The 24,152-nt window shown below is 41.6% G+C and overlaps 1 protein-coding gene across 1 annotated transcript in view; it reads left to right on the plus strand.

Annotated features, from left to right (window-relative positions):
• Positions 1-24,152, plus strand: part of tgfbr3 (transforming growth factor, beta receptor III) — a 131,562-nt gene that overhangs the window by 64,753 nt on the left and 42,657 nt on the right. The window contains exons 4-5 of the mRNA XM_062997317.1: positions 4,452-4,589; positions 22,719-22,902. Of these exons, the coding sequence (XP_062853387.1) occupies positions 4,452-4,589; positions 22,719-22,902 (322 nt within the window). The remainder of the gene's footprint in view (positions 1-4,451; positions 4,590-22,718; positions 22,903-24,152) is intronic.

Here is a 24,152-nt window from a genome sequence, read left to right on the forward strand (position 1 = left end):
ATTGCGTTATGCTTCACCTCTACTGATACACCCCTCCACTGCTGATTGAGGAGCTTTGCAACTGACACACCCACTTGCTTATTCACTCATTTACCTACTTAATCATTTACTTTAAAACATCTGCATCAACTAAAAATTTTTTGAACATCACGTAATAATCACATTTTTGATATAGATTTTTATGCAGCGTATATTTTCAGAACATCCAGAATTACATTATTTTAGACAAAGAAGTGTGTTCAATCATTTACAACCCCAAATCAGAAAAAGTTGGGACAGTATGGAAAATGCAAGTGAAATAAAAATGCAGTGTTCCTTACATTTACTTTGACTTTTATTTGATGTCAGACAGGATGAACCTGAAATATTTCATGTTTTATCTGCTCAACTTCATTTCATTTGTTAACAAACCTTCATTCCTGCATTTCAGGCCTGCAACACATTCCAAAACAAGTTGGGACAGTAAAGCATTTACCACTTTGTAATGTTGCGATTCCAAACAGGTGATGTCAACAGGTGATTGTAATCATGGTTTGGTACAAAAGCAGCATCCAGGAAAGGCTGAGTCTGATGAGCAAATATGATCAGAGGATCTCCAGTTTGTCATTAAATGTGTGAGAAAATGATTGAAATGTTTAAAAACAATGAAACTCAAAGAAAGATTGGAAGGGATTTGCATATTTCTCCCTCTACAGTGCATAATATTATTAGACGATTCAAGGTATCGGCTGAACGCCCGTGATCTTCGATCCCTCAGACGGCACAAAACCACATGCTGCACACAAAGGCATGGCTGCGGAAGAAGAGGGTACGGGGACTGGACTGGCCTGTCTGCAGTCCTGACCTGTCCCCAATAGAGAACGTGTGGGGAATTTTGAAACAAAAAATGTCACAACGACGACCCCGTACTGTTGCACATCTTAATACGTGTTTGCAGAAAGAATGAGACAAAATAAAAGCTGAAACACTAAATCACTTGGTCTCCTCGGTGCTGAAACATCTTTTAAGTGTGGTGAAAAGGAATGGCAACATTACAAAGTGGTAAATGCTTTACTGTCCCAACTTGTTTTGGAATGTGTTGCAGGCCTGAAATGCAGGAATGGATGTTTATTAATAAATAAAATGAAGTTGACCAGACAAAACATGAAATATCTCAGGTTCATCCGGTCTGCAATCAAATAAAAGTCAAAGTAAATGTAAGAAACTCTGTGTTTTTTTATTATTATTTGCATTTTGTCAAAATAATTGTCCCATTTTTGTCCCAACTTTTTCTGATTTGGTGTTTCAGTTCTAGAAATTAAACAGTGGTAGAAATCATTAACAGTGTATCTGCATGTGTGGTAATTATGGTTCCCAGTACGATGCTCTTGGGTTGGTCCTCTGGTTTCTCTCTCGCTGTGGGACGGTACGGTCTGATTGCTCCAAGCAGCCTCCTCAGCCGAAAATTCACAGCATGTGGCAGGAGGTTGTTTTTTTTTATTTCTAACAAAAGAACCAGTATGTGTAAGTTCAAAAAGCCTCGACATTATTTTGTTTGTCCAAAAAAAACATTTTTCTTGTTCAGTCACTGTGACTTTATCTGGAAAAACTTGCATAAACAGTTACAGAAATCTGTGATACAGAATCAGATCAGCTCCGATAATTACACAGTGTAACGCTATGGGCTAGGACGAGACAAGAGGGGGGACACACATGCAGAGATGTTGAACAATGATTTAATTATAACAAAAGACATGATAAGGTTGTAAACAAAACAGGAGAAAAGACATACAAACACGTGACCTATACTAAATCTAAACACACAAGAACAATGCTAAAGCTAAACTAAATGCTAAACACAAAGCAGGAACCTAAACTAGGGTTGCCAACCGTCCCGTAAAATACGGAATCGTTCTTTATTTGGAAACTAAACGTGGTGTTCCATATTAAACTGATACGGGACGCGCTTTGTTCCGTATTTTTATCAGTGGTAGAGAAATGCTGCAGATTAGACTGAGACAGGGTGATATGTATGAAACAGAAGGAAACTGCTGCTACCGTGGGAATTAGAAAGCGTTTGGTTATTATTTTTAGTATTCATTTTTAGTCTTAGTAACGCCGTGTGTGCGCAGGCATATCAGCATAACAACATGATTATTACTCCACTGTTTGAGTAGCGCAGTGGGCAGAGCGCATCGCACATATTTTTCCGCCCTAAGTTCGAATCCGTCTTAGGGCGAAACTAAAGTAACACAAGCAGGGCCGGCGCTATGGGGGCGCATTGCTTCCCCCAGATTTTCTCACTGCCTCCCTAAGCTACACAGTCCAGAACTGGGGCTGCATGTCAGTGTGAAGATGGATTATGTAAAAATGTTTTTTGCACTATTGAGAAAATTTTTTACATGATGTTCTTTATGTTGTTTTGCCTAAAATATGGTTCTGATTTATTATTATAAAGAATGAAAATAATAAATGTTAAACAGCCTAAATAAAACATTTTGATAGTGTTCCTATGATGGTGTAAGACCCGTTATTTTTTTTTATAGGTGCAACCCCTACCCCCCCAGGTAAACACCTGCCAACCCACCCCCCACCCAATGCCTTTCGCCAACCCTAACCTAAACCCTAAGCTAAGCTAACAACATGGTACAAGACACAATCACTACACAAACATGAACAAAGCTAAACAAGAACTAGACTAAGACGGTTCAAGCCCCACTACTGCCAAGTTGTCACTGTTGGGCCCCTGAGCAAGGCCCTTAACCTTCAATTGCTCAAAATCATGTTCAGTCATAACTGTAAGTTGCTTTGGATAATAGTGTCTGCCAAATGCTGAAAATGTAGATGTAAAAATTATTAAACATTATGTTATTATTATAGTTTTACTTTACATGAATTACAATACAATATCTGGTCAGAGAAAAATAAAAATCTTTTGTAAACAGTTTTTAAGCTTTTTTTTATATCCCTGGATTCCTGCAGAGAGATTTTCCACATACGAACACACTATGCTTACTGTTTTCCTCAACCACAGGGTCCTCTGCCAGTACCTGACCATACAGTAGGAGTTGCTGTGGCAAGCAGGTTATTCCTCATCTGGAATAACTAGTCCAGTCAGGTGTTGGCCAGGTGGCATCTGAGCGTCCCTATATTATGAACTACAGTTATACAATACCAACTGACTCACTGACCAAAGCTAATTAATTGGTCGGAGAATATTTTAATCTGGTGCTCAAGTGGCATAGCGGTAAATTACACTAACCCACTACTTCTGGGAATCCTGGGTCAAATTCTCAGCAGTGCTTTTAGCCGAATAGGCATTTGCATACAGACCTGATTGGCTATGTCTAAGAGGGAGAGTAGAGTGCGAGTCCTGAGATGGATTGGCGTTCTGTCTGGGGTGTGTTACTGCATTGCGCCAAGTGATTCCGGAGAAGCCAGCCCCCCCACAACATGAAAATGAATTAAGATTTTAATTAGGCAAATTTGTGGTTGCTGTACAACAACATGGGTCCTGAGTAGGGATGTAACGATGCACCACAAGACAGTTAAAAATCGGAGCACATGTGCCACGATTCGAATCGGTTATTCATTTAAGGTGAATCGATATTCACTTTAAACAGCAGAGGGCACTGACGCTATTCACCTTGCCTGGTTGACGTCACTACAGGGTTGCCAGGTTCAGAATTTTCCAGCCAAATTCATTCATGTGAGGGTTCTTTCTTTATTTGTATTATTCATTTATTATTCATTTATTTATATAATGTTGGATTTGTTTTAAAATTTAATTTCAGTTTTTTTTTTACACAATAAGCATTATTTGGTATAGTTTGTACCTGCCTCAGAAATAAAAGGGCATTCATTATTTAGATAAATAAAATATAAGCACAAATACAGTATGAAATAATAAAAGAAAACTTTGTCTTCAATTTCATTTTGTTTAAAAAAATCGGGAAAAAATCGTATTGTGAATCGTATTGTATCGTGGGTAGAGTGTATCGTTACATCCCTAGTTCTGAGTACTTGGGCTCAGTCCCTCATCTCCATTTACTTTCTGTGAGGAGTGTATCATGCTGTGTGGGTTTCCTCCAAACGCTCTTCTTTCCACATCACGTTATTCCACTATCAATACCATATTGGTATAAAAGCTGGTTTAAATGTGCCAGTCTTGAAGCAATCAGTTAAACTTTCCATATTTGTTTTGTTTTTCGCAGATGTTTCAAGTGTTTGATGAATTTAATTCAATTCATTCTAGCAATAAGATACAAATGGCTTATGATCACATATTACTCACACAGGCTCTTCAAATTATTAGGTGCTCCAAAACTAAACAAGATCAGTCTGTTACTGATTTGGGATTTTAAATGTCACAGCTGTCAGTGGATGCAGATGTTTTTTCTCCTCACAGCTCTGTCTTTCTTTCTTTTTATCTGTTTGATTAAACTTGGATCTTCCTTTTATCCTTTGTTCAGGTTGTGCTGCACCTCGGACCCATCCAGTCCATATCTGTACACGAGAAGCCGCTGGTTTTTATCCTGAACTCACCCCAGCCAGTCCAGTGGAGGATAGAGGCGGAAAAACTGGCTCATGGGGTCAAAAGGATCTTCCATGTGAGTTTGAACTTGGATACTTGCTTTTGCCAGATATAAACTGGATTCAGAAAATATTCTGACCTTTTGATTTTTTGCACAATTTATTGTGTTGTGGATGGGATTATGAATGGTTATAATTGCCATTTATAGCATCAATCTATCTTTAATCACCCAGAATGACGAAGTGGAAACATGAGTTTTTAGTTTATTTTCTAAAATTCATTAAAAATCCGACTATTTTTCCAAAAGTATTCGCTCGTCTGCCTTCACATGTATATGAACTCCCATATGAACTGAATTGAGTGACATCCCATTGTTAATCCATAGTGTTTAATGTGATGTCGGCCCACCCTTTGCAGCTATAACAGCTTCAACTCTTCTGGGAGGTCTTTCCACAAGGTTTAGGAGTGTGTTTATGGGAATTTTTGACCGTTCTTCCAGAAGCGCATTTGTGAGGTCAGACACTGATGTTGGACGAGAAGGCCTGGCTCTCAGTCTCTGCTCTAATTCATCCCAAAGGTGTTTTATCGGGTTGAGGTCAGGACTCTGAGCAGGCCAGTCAAGTTCTTCCACACCAAACTCGCTCATCCACGTCTTTATGGACCTTGCTTTGTGCACTGGTGCGCAATCATGTTGGAACAGGAAGGGGCCATCCCCAAACTGTTTCCACAAAGTTGGGAGCATGAAATTGTCCAAAATCTCTTGGTATGCTGAAGCATTAAGAGTTCCTTTTACTGGAACTAAGGGGCCGAGCCCAACTCCTGAAACACTTTACACTTGGCGCAATGCAGTCAGACAGGTACCGTCAAACCCAGACTCGTCCATCAGATTGCCAGATGGAGAAGCATGATTCGAGAGAACACGTCTCCACTGCTCTAGAGTCCTGTGGCGGCGTGCTTTACACCACTGCTCGGCCATGGAAACCCATTCCATGAAGCTCTACACACTGTTCTTGAGCTAATCTGAAGGCCACATGAAGTTTGGAGGTCATTTTACGTGGCCTAACACTTTGTGGCTGAGTTGCTGGCCAATCGCTTCCACTTTGTTATAATACCACTGACAGTTGACTATTTAGTAGTAAGGAAATTTCACGACTGGACTTGTTGCACAGGAAGTGATTGGAACACCTGAATTCAATTATTTGTATGGGTGAGTGTATACTTTTGGCAATATAGTGTATTCAGACCCTGTAATTACAATTACAGCTGGAGGTCTTCTTAGATCATTTAATACAAGCTTTGCACACCGGATTTGGGCAGTTTATCCCATTATTCATGTCAGATCCTCTCGGGTTTTGTTAGATTACATAACAAGGGTCTGTGAACTGGATGTAGCTCATTGGCCCAACAATGGCAAATTGGCAGTGATGCGGTTTGAACCGGTAACCTTCTGATTACCAGTTCAGTATTTTAACCACAGAGCTACCACTTCCCTGTATTAATTCTCTGTAATTAATTCTCATTGATTTTCAATTTGAATGAACGTGCACAAGTGTCATTTATTTGGAAATGTAGGCTCGTCAGGTACAGTTTACCCGTTTTCGGTACACAGGGGGAGGCGTTATTTGACATGCTAGCGTGTTGTGCCAACTCATCCCATTGGTTTGAATGGCATGAGGCTAACAGTGTTAGCTTAGTAAGCGAAAACTGATGGAATCGCTGTCAAGTAGTGCGTTTAAATAACCTGAATTCTCTCTACTTATGCAGTATGTTTCAGCAGCTTTTAATTCATGGCAGACCTGCTGTTGTTTTGTAATCTTTGGTTTACATCTGACCATCAGGAGAAAAAGGGATGAGTTGAATTAGCTTTTTAATGTGGAAAAGAAACCACTGTTCCACATAGTTTGCACTTACAGGAAAGAAGTTCCATTTGTTTATCTCATAGCCTCGCTCTCCATCTCCTGTCCCCCACTGATCCAGAGTCTTTCCACGATGAACGTTCACCCGCAGCTTGTTCCAGGACAACAGTCTCGAACACTCGGGTCTTTTACACCAACCCGTCCTGCCTAAACAAACAGTTCTGAACACCTGCCCGCCATGTTTCCACTCGAAGCTCAAAGCTGCATTCAGGTGCTTGTCTCCGGGGGAAAAACACACACTGATATACCAACACAGACACACACACCATGCCAAGGTAACTCTCCATCCCAGACAGATGAGGGTTGTGAGTTTGATTGCGTCTGGCTGGCACTCACAGGTTGGTATTGATTTGTGAAAGTCTGTAGACGCTAACCGCATGCAGTAACGGTGGTTGAGCGGTTAGACGGTAATGTGGAAGTGGCTGAGGTTTAGCTGTTAGCCAGGTTATGATCCGTTTCTCTCCATCGCTCCGATGTTGTACACAATCTTAGGGGAGACGTCATCTTGGTCTAAAGTTTAATCAGCGTTTAGAGAACGTTTCAGGGAAGTAAAAAGCCCTAATTGCATCTGCATCATGTTTTTTGCCTCATTTAAATTTCCATTACAGACAGTCTAAACATTTTCACAGTCTGTCTGTAAAGATCGAGTCTCGTCTGTGGTCATCAGCACCAGCATCAGAGTTTGTTAAAAAAATGTTATCATTTAGTAATTGACTGGGCTGTTTACAAACACTTTTTAGTGAGATGGATGTTTTGGTGCTTTTTCGGTGACTTTATGACTGAACCAGACCTTTTTGGGACAGATAATAATGGTCTGTAACGTGGCAGCTGCTGAAGTACTTTGGTAGTTAAAAGTCGTGTCCTTCTGCGTTGCCATTTTGGTCAGCAAAGGGGGCACAGAGGCATAGTCAGTTTCTCTTGATTGACAATAAACTGTGCCTTAATCAGTGCCCACTTTTGCTTCAGTTGGACGTTTTTTCATGTCATAGCTCCTTTATCCTCTACCTGCTTTTCTCTAAAGCCATGATACTGGGCTTCATGACAAAACCGCCCTGGGAGTGAGGATTGATCTAGACGAGGCATGATGACCCTTTACGGAGTGGACCCTGCCCATAAATCTACATTATGCATGGGCTGTGCATAGTTGGTGGGGTTGGGGTGTTGCTCATGCGTTGCCAGTTCGGCTGGTTCTAAAAGTTCCTTATTCTCCTTTACCCCAAGGTGGTTCTGAAGGAAACGTGTTTACCCTTTCGAGGTTAAAGACTGCAAGTTGAGACTGCAGTGCCAACAATGCTGCTCCTACTAGATGTGACGAAACTTTGGCATGTTTGTGTTTGTATGATTTGTGTAAATTCTATTTATTTAATTATTCTCCAGGCCACCCAAGAAGGATGGGGGTCCCTGCTGAGTCTGGTTTCTTCCTGTAATTTCAAGGGAGTGTTTCCTTGCCTCTGTCGCCCTCGGCTTGCTCAATAGGGTTTTATGTTCTGTTGGTCCTGGATTCAGTAAAGTTGCTTTGAGACAATGTTCATTGTAAAAAGCGCTATATAAATAAATTGGACTTGACTTGACTTATTTTCCAAGAGCTGGATTTGTCACAGACGGCTTGAGCAGCCTGTCATATTTTGACATCCAGTTCTCAGTTCTGCACTATTCCTGTTCTATCCACTTTCTCCATTGTGGGCTGTGGATGTTTTCATGTCTTTCATTTGTTAATTTATTTCTAATCATTTGGCCATTGTGTTTTTTTAGCCACAATATTGTTCTACCTTAAATAAAGCATTTGCACCTGAATTCTGTTTCCATTCTTGCAGGTTTATGGAATCGCCTCACGCTTCAGACATGAGGTGCTACCTGAGCACGTCTCGAGCCTCTGTGACCCCTGTACTGGGCAGAATTGATACGAGTTCCACCAAATGTGTTGGTTTTCTGGCAGGGATTTGATTCTTATGTTCGGAAAATGGGTCGAATTTATTTATCCCTATAAACTTTTGGAATCAGTGATATCCATCTTGCGAACAGCCTTTACTGTGTCTGATTTTATGGCACATTGTAAACTTTTCAGTGAAGGTTTGACGCAGATGTCTATGTACACCCCACTGTTTTTGGTTAGGAAAGCTAGGAGAGTGTCAAGCTCTGTGTAAAGAAAGGACTCTATATTTCCTATTTTATAAGAGCCCGTCATGTTGTAGAAAGGTCCTGTAAAGCTGGCCGTGTGCCCTAATCATTTATGATGCATGCTGGTGAAGACGTTTTGTTACTCATGGGCTTTGTGCAGTAATCATTTTCTGATGCGCTGTAGCACTACGCTGCAGTATTGTGCAAGAATGCAGCGTCGGGAGGTTGTATTATTTCCATATGTGGTGATGTGCTTGCTTGTCCGCCTGTTTTTATGGATGAAGTTCAACTCCGTTGGAAAACTGGAACTGATATGCAGCACACACACCCAAACTCCATCCAGCAAACATCTTCACTAATGACCACCAGGAAGAGGTCAACAGGACTGTACCCACTTATTCGGATTAGTCCACTATTAGTCTTTCTCCTTATACTAATGATGCATTGCAAGATCTCAGTGAACTGTCTGTCACCACCTGATCGAGGTGTATGGTAGGGCTGTTAGAGGGTAACATCTGGCAACATCTGGCTATAGGGGTCAGTTTGCATGTTTTTCTTCTCATTATGTTCCCTATAGCAGTGATATCTGTTTCTGTCACAGCACATTTGCAAAAGAAAATAATCCCACAGCACAGTGATACCATTAAACTGACAAAAGAAGTCCTGACAAATACGCCCCTTATTTTCCATATGTATCCTAAATTGCCAGTGCATTGTCTTCATTGATTTGCTTTTTGGTGACCCGTAAATGTTCCTGACCCCAATGTAGTCCCAAAGTCCATGTGTGAAGCCACAGACTGCTTTTTTTTTTACCAGTAAGTGGCAATACATACAGAGGAACATGCCATGCTCTCTGCATACCTCCATGGGGCAGCATAATGGCTCAGTGGATAGCACTGTCACCTCACAGCAAGAAGGTCCTGGGTTGGATCCCCAGGTGGGGCGGTCCAGGTCCTTTCTGTGTGGAGTTTGCATGTTCTCCCCATGTCTGCATGGGTTTCCTCCGGGAGCTCTGATTTCCTCCCACAGTCCAAAGACGTCCAAGTGAGGTGAACTGGAGATACTAAATTGTCCATGACTGTGTTTGATATAACCTTGTGAACTGATGAACCTTGAGTAATGAGTTAATACCGTTCCTGTCATGAATGTAACCAAAGTGTAAAACATGACATTAAAATCCTAATAAACAAACAAACTGCATACCTCCACCACTTGCCACAAAGCAGTAGGAGTTGCTGTTGCAAAGGTTGTGTGGTGATTTTTTATTCTGGCTTTAATATCCTCAGATATGGGCAGTTGTGTTTGTTAAGTGAATGAAAAACCAGTGTCACAGCTGAGGCTGTAGGCATGCACAAAAGACCACTGCATCACCCAATCAGCTTTGTTTCTATCCATCGAAATATATTTAAAATAGGGCTGGCACGGATCCGATACTCTGTATTGGTATTGGTCCGATATTGGCCCAAATCCCTGGATCAGACATAGGAAGGAAAAAACATGTAATCCGATCCGATACTGTTACTTAATGGAAATAACACTTAATGGAAATAAGGCCATTCAGAAATTAAAACACTGATCTACTTTAACTTGTAGCATTTTCAAAATCATCTACTACTGCCACATCTAAAAACACTGTTTAAACACAATTAAAACCACTTTATAAATAATAAATCGCTCACCTGAGATAAAGAAAGCCTATCTTGTCCCGGCTTGGACATCTCTCACATCCTCAAGAAATTAAATCCATTAGTGTTATGAAATAAAACAAACGAAACCGTTTCCCATTTAGCCACAGACGTCCTCTTCAAAATCCAGCAGTGACAGAACTTTAACGGAAAATCTCATCCAAACTCTGCGTCAATTCTAATTGGTCCATCGCGTTTGATTGACATCCACATCTTCCAATTGTAGACACTTTGGACGACACGCCGTAAAGCGAAATGTGTCATGTGGACAACAGCTCGAACGTAAGTGAAACCAAAAATTCTGCTAAATGTTTTGTGTAAAAGTTCAAATAAAAACAGCAGTTGTGTATAAGTGTGATGTAGATTGTGTATTTATTCCTTTAGAATATTTGTTTCACAGTCTGAGCATTGTTATTTAGATAGGTAGTTTAACCATGATGCATTGAGACATGTATTATTACTGCTTAGTTGTTTGAGAGGAGAAATGACGGTATCAGATTAGTATCGGTATCGGCAGATACTCAATTTGCAGTATCGGTATCGGTATCAGACATAAAAAGTGGTATCGAGCCAGTCTTAGTTTAAAACTATTTTTTGTGACTGGAAGATTTTTCGAATCCAGTCGTGGCCAATCGGAGCTTATCTCTCTCTCTCTCTCTCTCTCTCTCTCTCTCTCTCTCTCTCTCTCTCTATTTCTCTCTCTCTTGTTGCTGTCTCAACCCCTGCCCCTGGGTCAAATTAATTTATCCCTATAAACTTTTGGAATCAGTGATATCCATCTTGCAAACAGCCTTTACTGTGTCTGATTTTATGGCACATTATAAACTTTTCAGTGAAGGTTTGAGACAGATGTTGATGAACACTCCACTGTTTTTGGTTAGGAAAGCTAGGAGAGCAGCAGGCTGTGTGTAAATGGCACAGCAAAAAAGAAAGGACTCTAGTTTATCTTATTTTATAAGGAAATACCCAAATCTAAGAGCCCGTCAGGTTTTAGAAAGGTCCCGTAAAGCTGGACATGTGGCGTTTTCATTTCTGATACATGCTGGTGAAGACGTTTTGTTACTCATGGGCTTTGAGCAGTAATCATTTTCTGATGCGCTTTCTCTTGTTGCTGCCTCAACCCCAGCCCCCGACTAAAAAAGGTAGAGGCTCTCACACGCCTCCTACACTCACACAGGTTGCTTCTTTTTACCTGATATGGAGGGAGATATGGTCTCACAGATCACAGCATTACATGTGGAAATTCACGCACTACCATCTGTGATCAGCCGCCCCCCTTCGGTCATCATAACTGAGGTCATAACTGCCCCGGGAACAAGGAACAAGGTTTCATCCATAATCCCTCCCCATACAGACGCTCGGCCTATCGTGTGTCTGTGTAGGCTCTCGGCCGACTGATAGCAGAGTTATGATACAAACTAAAGAGCTTCAGATCTCAGCACTGGTGGGCTAATGTGTTTCACCGAGCTCAATCTGTATGATTTTGAATGTTTTTTTCATGATGGTTCCTTGTTTATGTGGGGACAGGGGTAGCTCAGAGGTTAAGGTACAGGAATGGTCATCAGAAGGTCACTGGTTCAAGCCCCACATATGCCGGCTTGTCATTGTTGAGCCCATGAGCAAGGCCCTTAACCCTTAGTTGCTTGTAATGTATACAGTCATAGTTGTAAGTAGGGCTGTGTGATATCTCGATATGCTTTTGAGATGTGGCGATATACGATATGATATAATGTAAACTTAAACTACAATGGCAGGCCACTGCTCGTATTTTAGCTTATATTGTTTATAAGTTATCTTAAAAACACAAAATACTGTAGTTCTGATCAATTCTGACTAATTATAGTGTTTATATTTTGTATTATTACAGGCTGTATTTGTATTTATATTGACAACATTTATATCAAACAAACCAGCAGAATCTCACAGTCACATTTAAGCATAAAAAAAATCCCGAAAAAGTTTAATATTTGATCATGCTTTGCTATCATTGCAAAATGAAAGCGCATGTTAAACGACAGCACCGCGACCCAGATCAACCACACAGCAGCATAAAATTATAACCGCTGCTTACCTGAGCTTCTCTTCTTCACATTAAGAACATATATCCTATATCCGTGTGTTATTTGATTAGGGATATAATCCTCTTTTTCTTCTTGGAGGCCATCTTGTATGTTTCCAGAATATTTCCACAATATAAAAACCCATATTTAACTGTGTTTAACCACCTAACTAATAAAAACTGTTTAAGATCGTTTATTCTCTCGGCTTTCACGGTAAAAAGCTGAAACTGGTAATTCGTTCACTAAACTGTCACTTATACATCAACCAATGATGAAGAGAGAGATTAAAATTCCACCCAAAATCTGAATTCGGAAGCTCTGATTGGTTTATACATCTGAATCTGAATGAACTGAAACAGATTGAGCAAAATGAATGAATCTTTACCATAGATAAAAGCACAGCTCCCTGATTCGATTTCAATGAATAATTAGTTTGAAAAGAGTCGTTTCTGACTCGATGACTCAGTGATTCAGTTTGCATGTGTGTGCGTGCACAGGGTCAGCTATCGTACGGCGCCCCTGGAGCAGACAGGGTTCAGGGTCTTGCTCAAGGACCCAACAGTGGCTGCATAGCAGAGCCTGGATTTGAACCGCCAATCTTCCGGTTGATAGCCCAAAGCTCTACCCACTAGGCTGCATACTTTTGTTCTTATTTAAAGGTCCCAAGTCAAAAAACGTGTCTAAATGTGAAGTGGATAAATGCACCAGTTATTACAATAACAACAAAATGGCGTTTAACACTCACTTCAGGTTCGTAATGTGCTGATTTTCTTTCCAATGTCCAACTTTCATTTCTGTTATGTCTGATTTTTGCACTTGTAGCCGGCGGGCTGTTCAGTAATTAGGCCGATATATTCACAGACACACACACACACACACACACACACAGCTCAGTGTGGTATTACTGGAAGACTGTGGTTCCGTGCACAAATCGAGTGTACCTGATCTGTGTGCTTTGGCAGCAGTATTTATTTGGACAGTTGGTGGAAAGCAGCGGACGCCCTCCGTCCGCTCAGTAACAACATTAAATGCTTAAATAAGTCCACAAAGGTGCGGGTGATTGACAGAAATTGAGCTGTTGTGAACAAGATGTCTACATGTCATGTGATCCGCTGAGACAGTGGTGGTAAAGGACAGATGTATTAGCACTCCCCTCTGGGATGCCTCGTCAGACTGAGACAGTTCGGTGAAAGAAGAGACACCTTATCCCCTCATGGCCTGTCAGTGCTCACATATATTGCTGTTCTTGCACGCTCCTCCCTAAGCTTCTGCTATGTGTTAGGAGTCCAGAGTACGAGATGACATCATCTCAGAGGAGACATACATTCATCTTAGTTAGTATTAGATCAGCTAAGACAATGATCTCACTAAATGGCACACAATGGCACAAGTTTGTTCCAAGTAATCCTGGCACATATAGCATGCATGTTGTTTAAAGAATTGTTTTTCAAACTGTAGGTTGGACTCACTTGGCGTTGGGTGGGGGATTGATTTAGGCTGAACATGTGCACACCATTTTATCCTTTTCACCAACTTTACAGTTTGCTTCCTTCTGCATAGCTAATTATTCCAGAGCATGTGTCCAATGGCCGTGTGCTTTAAACCAATCCTTACAACCTTGGGCTTTGTGAATGGTAAAACTTAAAAACTGTGGCAGCTTGGCAGTAAAAGAAGAATGCCTTTTTCTGTCATATATACAGGACCCCAAACTTCTTTCTTCACATATCCCAGCTTGTTTGAAAGCTGGGGTTAGAACGCAGGGTCAGCCATTGTACGGGGCCCCTGGAGCAGAGTGGATTAAGGGCCTTGCTCAAGGGGCCAACAGTGCCTGCATGGCAGAGCTGGGATTCGAACTCTCAACCTTTCAGTTGATAGCCCAAAGCCCTACCACTAGGCTACCACTCTAGTGGGGTTTGGACAAGCAACCTTTTGATTACTAGTGCAGTACTTTAATCACTGAGCTAGCACTATCCAAATAAACCAAGTACTGAACTCTGTGGGACTCCAGTTGTGAGTTTGCATTGAGCAAACATACATCCCGTGCATCACATCCTGTTAAGCCAGTAATTTCCAGGCTAGAGAGGCAGCATGCATGACCCTTCTGGTTGCTAGTGGGTAATGCATGATCAGGACCCCCTGAATATTAGTCCTCATCCTATATTTACATTTATGTTACTGAAAACAATGCAAGCTATTTAGGTTTAAGAGCCTTGTTTAGGGACCCAGCAATTGTAACTCAGCAGTGGTGGAGTTTGGACCAGTGACCTTCTGATCACTAGTCCACTGACCACTGAGTGACCACCTACCCTTCTAATATGTAAAAACAATAATAATAATAATAACACAGTATGCTGGACATGTGTGTATCTCATCCAAGATATTATTAATTACAATATAATAAAAATATTACATTATTTTCTCAACTTTCTGCTTCAGTTGAGTGGATGGGACCATGTCCCAAATATTTATTTACTTACTACTTTTGTGCAACTTCCATGTTCAAAAATGAATTAAGTTGGTCAGTTTTTCAACGGTCTTTAAGTTGGTCACAGTCTTAGACCAATAACCAGAACAACCTTGGACTATTAAGCAGCTAAGGTGCCATATCAAGCAAGAATGGAGAGTGCCTAATTTTATATTTTTTTTTCTTGATTACATCTACTGTATGGTTGTGTTGATTGGAACATATCCCAAATGGTTGTTTACTTTCTACCACCATACACTGTATCAGGAAAACAGTTTGTCTTCTACATGCAGGCCAATTTAATTCCCTTTATTGTTCACGTGGGCACAGTCATACTGGAACAAATTAGAATCATATAAATAAGTGTATATATTCAATTTTATACATTTGTTGGCAATGGGTGTTGCTAAACACCTGAGCTATATAATTAAAAGCTGTGTCCACATTCTTTTGGTCATAGAGTGTAGCAAACACAGTGAATAATCAGTGAACGATTGCATCATTTTGGACAGTTTCCTAACATGAGATCAGCCTGGACAATGATCTCATACCCTAGAACAGTTCGGGGTTCTACTAGTCCACGCCAAGAAATCCTGACACTTTGGTGAGAACACAGCCTCTCCTCATTCAGGCTTCTGTCTCTAAAACACAATAGTTCAATGTCGACACATTTTCTCCAAACAATAAAGAGACCAGCATTCTGAAGCCAAATGTAGCTTGTTTTTTTTAAGGTCATGTTGGTAGGAGAAAAATTAGGCTTAAATTTGTATCCGTTTCTCAGTTAAATAATCAATAGAATAGTTTTTTTTTCTATTTTATTTATACATTTTCTTCCATTTTCTCCCAATTTAGCATAGTCGATTTGTCTTCCGCTGCTGGGGGATCCCTGATTGCAGTTGAGGTGGGTATATTGCTGCTCACACCTCCTACGACCCACGCGCAGCCCATTTGCGTAACTCTTTTTTACCCATGCGTTCTGCACAGATGCCTCTCTATCTGCTAATCAGGGTCCTTACACAGTGTTTGAAGACCCCACCCACATAGTCCAGTCATCCCGCCCTAGCAGAACTGTGTCTGCTGCAGGCACTGCCAATTATGCCCGCTAGATGGTGCCCAGCCGACCGGTGGCAACGCTCTCTGGGGCCTCCTGTTGTTTTGTGTTTGCTGATGTTCTTTTTATCTTATATTAAAAATAGTTGGAAGGAAGATCTGAAACATTTAAATGTGACAAATTAGCAAAAATAGGAGAAATTAAGTGCGGCGTGAATACTGTTTCACAGCATAGTGAAACTGTAGTAAACACACATCTGTCCCAACTTTCTTGGAATGTGTTCTTACTCACGCACTTTCTTAACCGCTTATCCAGTCAGGGTCGGGTGGGTGCTGGAGCCTATCCCAGCTTTTCAATGGGCTCAAGGCACACAGTAACACCCTGGGCGGGGCGCCAGTCCATCGCAGGGCAGACACACATACACATACCCATTCACCTATAGGGCAATTCAGTGTCTCCACTTAACCTGACTGCATGTTTTTTGGACTGTGGGAGGAAACCGGAGCTCCCGGAGGAAACCCACACAGACATGGGGAGAACATGCAAACTCCACACAGAAATAACCCGGACCGCCCCACCTTCTTGCTGTGAGGCTTAGCCACTGTGCCACCCTGGAATGTGTTGCAGGTATAAAATTTATGTTCATTAGGTAAATCAGTAAAGATCTTTTTTGTTGTACTGTTTTAATTAATTACAGCTAAATTGATTTGTTAATCATTGTTTTGTTGTTGTTTACATTAAAATATTTTGTAGAACTTCTGAAACTGGGTTGTAAAGCTTTTCCAGCTGTTCAGCTTGTTAGAATCTTTCTAGACGTGGTTAACGTTTTAAAGCTTGTTGAACTAACACTATGTGGGATGGGCAGAGATGTGTCCAGTAAAATCATGTTGAATTAATTATTGTCCAGAGTAAATGAGATGTAAAGTGAATGTTGAAATTTAAGGGGTTACTGTGTATTTCAGGCTGTGCTGTTTGAATATGTTGATCTGGAAAACGTCCTTGGCTGCATTTGATGGAGCAACGTTTTTAAAAGTTTGGCTGATTGAAAATGTGTATCGCTTTCTGCTCGTGCCAAGAAGCGGTTCAGACTTTTATTGCCCGGAGGAGATCGTTAATTGAAACCATGTGGCCAATATCGGTTTTGCAACCGAGGCCTGTACGTCTGAAGAGCTTGAAAATTGATGGTGTTGTTTTCTAGTTGGCGCGGCCTCTGGACTTCAGAGGAACACAAGCCTGAGTCCCGGCCAGAGACCTGATTAGCTTTTATAGTGGAGTCAGCAGAACGAATCACGCACAAATACATTCACCGCCAGTGTCTCTCTGGATTGTTGTTGCGAGTTTGTCCCGTCCCGGGAGTCTTACGTCTGGTTGAAGCACTTCATCATGGTCCGAGACGTTCGTGCTTTCTCGACATTACTCTGTGGTGATAATTGAAGCGAACCATTTGGCATGGCGTCTCCACTTCTCCTGCACATATGGTAGTAATATGTAGATGCTGATATGCAGAGTGCAGGAAACCCCAGTGAAATGTGTGTGTTTTTAGAGGTGTGGAGAAAGTTTGGGGTTCCCATTCTGAGTACGCAGCACATTTTCTTTCTCTTTCTTTTTTTTGACACACCTCTCTCAGCTAACGAAGGGCTTGACAAGTCAAACCAAAAGCTCTGCGGATTGAAATGTAAAAAGGTTTTAAACAGTCTTTCGGATTAGGATTTAGTAGCACTTGTCAGATCTATTTAAAAAGTAAAAAATTTCACCTCATTTCCCTCTTGGCTTTCCAAAATATACAAGTGTTTTTGAAGAACTTTTTTTAAACTCTATTTGTTAAGAATTTTGAAAATACATTTTTTCCAGCGTCATACCAACTTTTTAATTCCATCAGCAAAAAATGTTTTTGGTTGAGCGCGTAGCCACTGATGCAGCACTGCTTTCACATCATCACATGAAAATCTTCTTCCCCTTAAAGCTTCTTTGAGCGTCCAGAAAGGTGGAGATGAGATGGAGCTAAATCCAGACTATAAGCATCTCTCAGTCTCGACCGAAAATTGTCTTTTCCTCCAGGCCACCCAAAAAGGATGGGGGTCCCTGCTAAGTCTGGTTCCTCTCAAGGTTTCTTCCTGTAATTTTAAAGGAGTTTTTCCTTGCCACTGTCACCCTCGGCTTGCTCAATAGGGTTTTTTGGTGTGTTGGTCCTTGATTCTGTAAAGTTGCTTTGAGACAATGTTCATTGTAAAAAGCTCTATATAAATAAATTTGACTTGACTTGACTAAACGGGAACAAATTCCTACAGAGACATATCAACGTCTTGTGAGAAGACAATTTAGTCAACACAGTATTTGAAAAGATGGGCACTGATGATCAAGAAAGCTTCAGTTGATGATCCAGTTCATTCCAAAGCTGTTCAGTGGTGTGAGGTCAGGCCTCTGTCCTGGACACTGGAGTTTCTTTAAACTGAGATGTCTTTATAGAGCTTGAATCTCCTGGGCGAATCTGAGAAGTGGCCCCTGGGTAAAATACCTATGATGACCCTGACTAGGAATAAATAGATATTGAATTGATAAATTATTTTTTTCTGAATTTGTTCTTGAGCTGATAATAAATATTTTAAACAATATTCACAAATGAAATGATTGTTGTTGTTAGATCTGTGATTTATTTTTAAAATTTTGCTGGTTAAAGGAAATCTGTTGGGAATTGTGTATCTCTGCGCCCCTGCAAATTCAGCAGCTACACTCAACCTCCTTAAATGCAGGTCCTAATATTTCAGAAGGTCATATTTCATACTAAGAACCTTCCAGATGTTAACAGTGGGCGTTTTTTTTTTTAACATAAACAGATGAAAACCTGCGTATTCACTTTATCTGACTGGCATGATTGCGTGTAGGTTTTGTTGGGTTTGATAACTTCTCTGTTTCAATGAGGTCAGCTAGCGGGATGATGCGAAGTTTCCATTCCTCTCACCTCGGCAGACGCTAGCCATGAGTCAGACGCCCCAGAGAGCGCTCGCTGAACGTAAGCCCGTAGAACATAGCAAGACCCCAGAGCTAAGCTACTGTCTGCAGCTGTTTACCGCCAGATACGGGATAAACAGGACTGTTTACGCCAAATTCTTAGCCTTACTTCACCTAGGATTGTGTGAATGAGGAAACTCAGACACTGAAATTTCACATCTAGTCAAAAACAAAACGTTGAAGCTTTTATGGACTTCTTGTTATAAACTCTGTCCTATTTAAATACCTCGAACGTTGACTTGGAATTTAGATAATTTTTTATTTTACAGCACATACACATGTTTGCATTTTTCTTTTCCTTTTGTTAATTAAAGAAAATAATTTGTAATGATGGCTTTGCGGCCTGATCAGTTTTTCCTTATAAAAAATGAAGCTTAAGGCAAAAATACCGGTTCTATCTTTAAATATTTTATTTTAGTTTTTATCACTGGTCAGTTGGTTTTATCCTGGTCATTGTCATAGTGGGTCTGCTCAAGTATCACTGAGTGTGATGCAGTAACACACACCCTAACAGGATGTCAGCGGAGGGTTATGGACAGCTACGACCCTGACCAGGATGAAAATAAAAAAAGATACATTTTATGAGTGCAGAACAAAATAGCTGAACTACGTGGAGTAATTCTTAAATGTAGAACGTTTCTCCTACCTGTGAACCCCACACCCAACACTAGTGATGTTTACATGCAGCCTCATAAACTGTTAATAATCCGACTAATAGCTCATTTGGAATAGAATACATTCAGGTTTACACCTCAATCAGAATAGACTAGTCTGAGGCTAGTTCTAAGTCCACGAACACCGCTGTTTGAGTAACGTCTCATAACGCTGAGTTTACAAGCGTGAGAAATAAATTCTGTTTCCACTCAGTTAAACGAGAACAATGATGTCAGCCTGGCAGCCTGGTTAATTAAACATATAATTTGTTTTGAATTTATTTTACAGTCAAAGTTCTGAAAAACCCAACACCATCATTCAAACAATGCCGTAAACAAGACTTCAAAAGAATTTAAACCGAGACATGCAGTCTTCATGCGTCATATAGCACCGCTTTCAAGAAACGAGACCACTAGGAACCAAACGTCTTGGGAAAAATGATGATCGGGATGGGAATTAAATGCTGAAGTAAAGACGGAGTAACTGGCCCGGCAGATACAAAAGAGTGGGATTTGAGACATCAGTGAAAGCTGAACACCTGAACGTACAGCGTGAATGTGATTGATGTGGTCCGGCTAATCTGACTGTGGTTAACTAAGTGAGAAAAACTGCTCCTCCTCTTTATTGCTCCTAATTAGCCGAGTGGCTGTAACTCCAGTCTCTCCATAGGGGGTAACTACCTAAGGCTAAAATAACTACCCTGCTCTTTTAACACCCCTCATTCTCTCAGATAAGCATGTGGCACTTGGATTGCTGTTTAATGCAGAGATAGTTAGCTTTCATGCTAAAAACAACCAATCAAACAAGTTTTAGAAGAGTATTAAAAGCTGGTTATACCTAGTCAGGAAGGTCTGTTCAGAGAGGTATTGGAAGCAGGTTAGACTTGTAATAGGTGGTCAGGAAGGACTGGTTTGAAGGTTTAGAGGGGAATTGGAAACTGGCCAGGCAGGTCTGGTTTGATGGTTTTGGGGAAGTATTGGAAGCTGGTCAGGAAGGAATGGTTTGATGGTTTGGAGGGGTATTGGAAACTGGTCAGGCAGGTTTGGTTTGATGGTTTTGGGGGGGTATTGGAAACTGGTCGGGCAGGTGTGGTTTTATGGTTTGGAGGGGTATTTGAAACTGGTCGGACAGGACTGGATTGATAGTTTTTGGTGGTATTGGAAACTGGTTGGGCAGGAATGTTTTGATAGTTTGGAGGGGTATTGGGAGCTGGTCAGGCAGGAATAGTTTGATGGTTTGAAGGGGTATTAGAAGTTGGTCGGGCCGGTGTGGTTTGATGGTTTGGAGGGGTATTGGGAGCTGGTCAGGCAGGAATGGTTTGATGGTTGGAAGGGGTATTAGAAGTTGGTCTGGCCGGTGTGGTTTGATGGTTTGGAGGGGTATTGGAAACTGGTCAGGTAGGAATGGTTTGGAGGGGTATTGGGAGCTGGTCATGTAGGAATGGTTTGATGGTTTGGAGGGGTATTGGAAAATGGTCAGACAGGTCTGGTTTGATGGTTTTGGAGGGGTATTGGAAGCTGGTCAGGAAGGTCTGATTTGATGGTTTGGAGGGGTATTGGGAGCTGGTCAGGCAGGACTGGTTTGAAGGTTTGGGGGGGGTATTGGAAGCTGGTCAGCTGGAAGGTCTGGTTGGGGGGGGGGGGGGGGGGGGGGGGTTGAGAAGCTGATGAGGAAGCTCCAGATGTGTTTTAATAAGATACATTAGGGAATGCTGGTTTAAAACACACACAGGTGTGCACAGGTGTAAGTAAAAGTTTAGTTTTGGGGTGTATGTTGTATTTATTTTTGTTTCTTTTTTGTGTGTTGCCTCAAGCCTCTAAAATTTTACAGGTTAAAGTTTCACTGACCATAAAACAGGATGTGCACATGGATGCAGCACCGGGTTTTATGGGTAGATCTTTATCCACAAAGAATTCTTTGTTTCTGGATGTCTTAGAAATGTGTTGCACGAGTCCAGGAAAGCAGAGCCGTGTCTGCATTATAAATCAGGGGTAACATTAGTGCCAAGAGCTGCCCTCTGATCTGAGCCTAGACTTGGATGAGAAACTAAACAATGACTTATGCAAGTGTTTGTTTCAAACAAGACAGTGGTGTTTGTCAGTGTTCTGAGAAATATTCATATCAAATCTTCTAGAATATTCTGTTCACACATATTATTATTATTACCCCCACTGTAGTCATGTCCAATTCCCTTTATGAATTCCTCTGCCACTTGTACCACATTGAAGCTAAAAACATAAGCTAGCACATACTCCAACATGTGCAGCCATCGATGCTGAATTCTTACAGTCAGCCTTACCACATCCGGAGAGTCACACTATGCCCTATGTGTTCCTCCACCACCATGTCCAAAAAAATGTAATCATGAACTTGAACTTGTTGGACATTTCAGTTCAGAACCATGGGTGTTAATATGGAGTTGACCCCTTTATTGGCAGCCCCTGTTCTTCAACGGTTAGGACCCCCACAGGACCACCACAGAGCAGGTATTATTTGGGGGGTGGATCATTCTCAGCACTGCAGTGACATGGTGGTGGTGTGTTAGTGTGTGTTGTGCTGGTATGAGTGGATCAGACACAGCAGCGCTGATGGAGTTTTTAACACCGTGTCCACTCACTGTCCACTCTATTAGACACTCATACCTAGTTGGTCCACCTTGTAGATGTAAAGTCAGAGACGATCGCTCATCTATTGCTGCTGTTTGAGTTGGTCATCTTCTAGACCTTCATCAGTGGTCACAGGACGCTGCCCACGCGGCGCTGTTGGCTGGATATATTTTTGGTTGGTGGACTATTCTCAGTCCAGCAGTGAGGTGTTTAAAAACTCCATCATCACTGCTGTGTCTGATCCACTCATACCAGCACGACACACACTAACACACCACCACCATGTCAGTGTCACTGCAGTGCTGAGAATGATCCACCACCTAAATAATACCTGCTCTGTGGTGGTCCTGTGGGGGTCCTGACCACTGAGGAACAGGGCGAAAGCAGGCTAAAAAGGTATGTAGAGAAACAGATAGACTACAGTCAGTAATTTTAGAACTACAAAGTGCTCCTATATGGTAAGTGGAGCTAATAAAATGGACAGTGTGTGTAGAAATCAGGAGGTGGTTTTAATGTTATGGCTGATCGGTGTATATACCATACTAACCGTGTGTGTGTGTGTGTGTATGGGGGAGGACAACATGAAAGAAACGGGTTCTTATGCCCCTGCTAACGCATCATTTCTGTTTGTTCTTCTCTCAGGTATCAGACGGCTCGGATGTACAGTTTGAAAGTGAAAATTTCTCAGTCTCCAGTGAAATTCGAAAGGAGACGTTACCCCACGGAAACGATCACCTGCTGTCATGGGCCCAGCGCCACTACCGCGCCGTCACCTCTTTCACCGAGCTCAGAATGACCCGGGATGTCTACATCAAAGTGGGAGAAGGTGAGTGAGTGGAAATGTGTTTAAGGAAATGATTCGGTCATAAATCTGTATAATTACCTTCACACAACACGCCACCAATAAATCCCAGTTTGAGTAGCGCCTCACTAATTGCCTCTCAGTGGCAGCAGTGATGGTGATGGTGTGAGTAATAACTGAGCTCACTCCCACTCAACCTCTCACCCAGTCTCTCTTAATATAGTCTGGGTGAATCGTTATACAGGGCACACTTTGTGATTCACAAATCACTTATGGTTGGCATTTTGTGACAATCACAGGCAACAAACCCTCTGTCAGCACAATGCCAGACTGTCCCTGAAAAATAAATATAAAATTTCATATAAAACTGCAGAAAATGTGCAAATAATCCGCTTGGGAGCTGCAGGAAGCAAAAACACATTGTATTTAATACGATGCAGGGTGGCTCGGTGGGTAGCACTGTCACCTCACAGCAGGAAGGTCCTAGGTTCGATTTCCAGGTGGAGCAGTCAGGGTCCTTTCTATGTGGAGTTTGCATGTTCTCCCTGTGTCTGTGTGGGTTTTTCTTCTGGGAGCTCTGGTTTCCTCCCACAGTCCAAAGAAGAAGAAGAAGATATACTTTATTTGTCATATATACATATACAGGTGTACAGTACAATGAAATTCTTTCTTCGCATATCCCAGCTTGTTTGGAAGCTGGGGTCAGAGCACAGGGTCAGCCATCATACGGCGCCCCTGGAGCAGACAGGGTTAAGGGCCTTGCCCAAGGACCCAGCAGTGGCTGCATAGCAGAGCCTGGATTTGAACCGCCAATCTTCCGGTTGATAGCCCAAAGCTCTACACACTAGGCTAACACTGTCCCAAAGACAAGCAATTGAGGTGAACTGGAGATACAAAATTGGCCATGACTGTGTTTGACACTAAAAAGACGTGAACTGATGAATCTTGTGTAACCAGTAACTACCTGTCCTGTCATAAATGTAACCAAAGTGTAAAACATGACGTTAAAATCCTAATAAATAAATAATAAATATGATGCATGATTAAGGCGGGGACGGCAGATGGCATTGGCACAGTGGTTTGTGCTGGGTCTGAGTAAGGGCCTGGGTTTGATTACCCATCCGGGCAGCCAGGATCCTTTTTGTGTGGAGTTTGCATGTTCTTGCTGTGCCCATGTGCGTTTCATCCGTTTCCTCCCACAAGTCCAAAGACATGCAATCAGGTTAATTGGAGCTACTAGAAATTGCCATAAGTGTGTGTGTGTTTGCACTGTA

This window comes from Trichomycterus rosablanca, chromosome 6, assembly GCF_030014385.1.
Source record: "Trichomycterus rosablanca isolate fTriRos1 chromosome 6, fTriRos1.hap1, whole genome shotgun sequence".
NCBI lineage: Eukaryota > Metazoa > Chordata > Actinopteri > Siluriformes > Trichomycteridae > Trichomycterus > Trichomycterus rosablanca.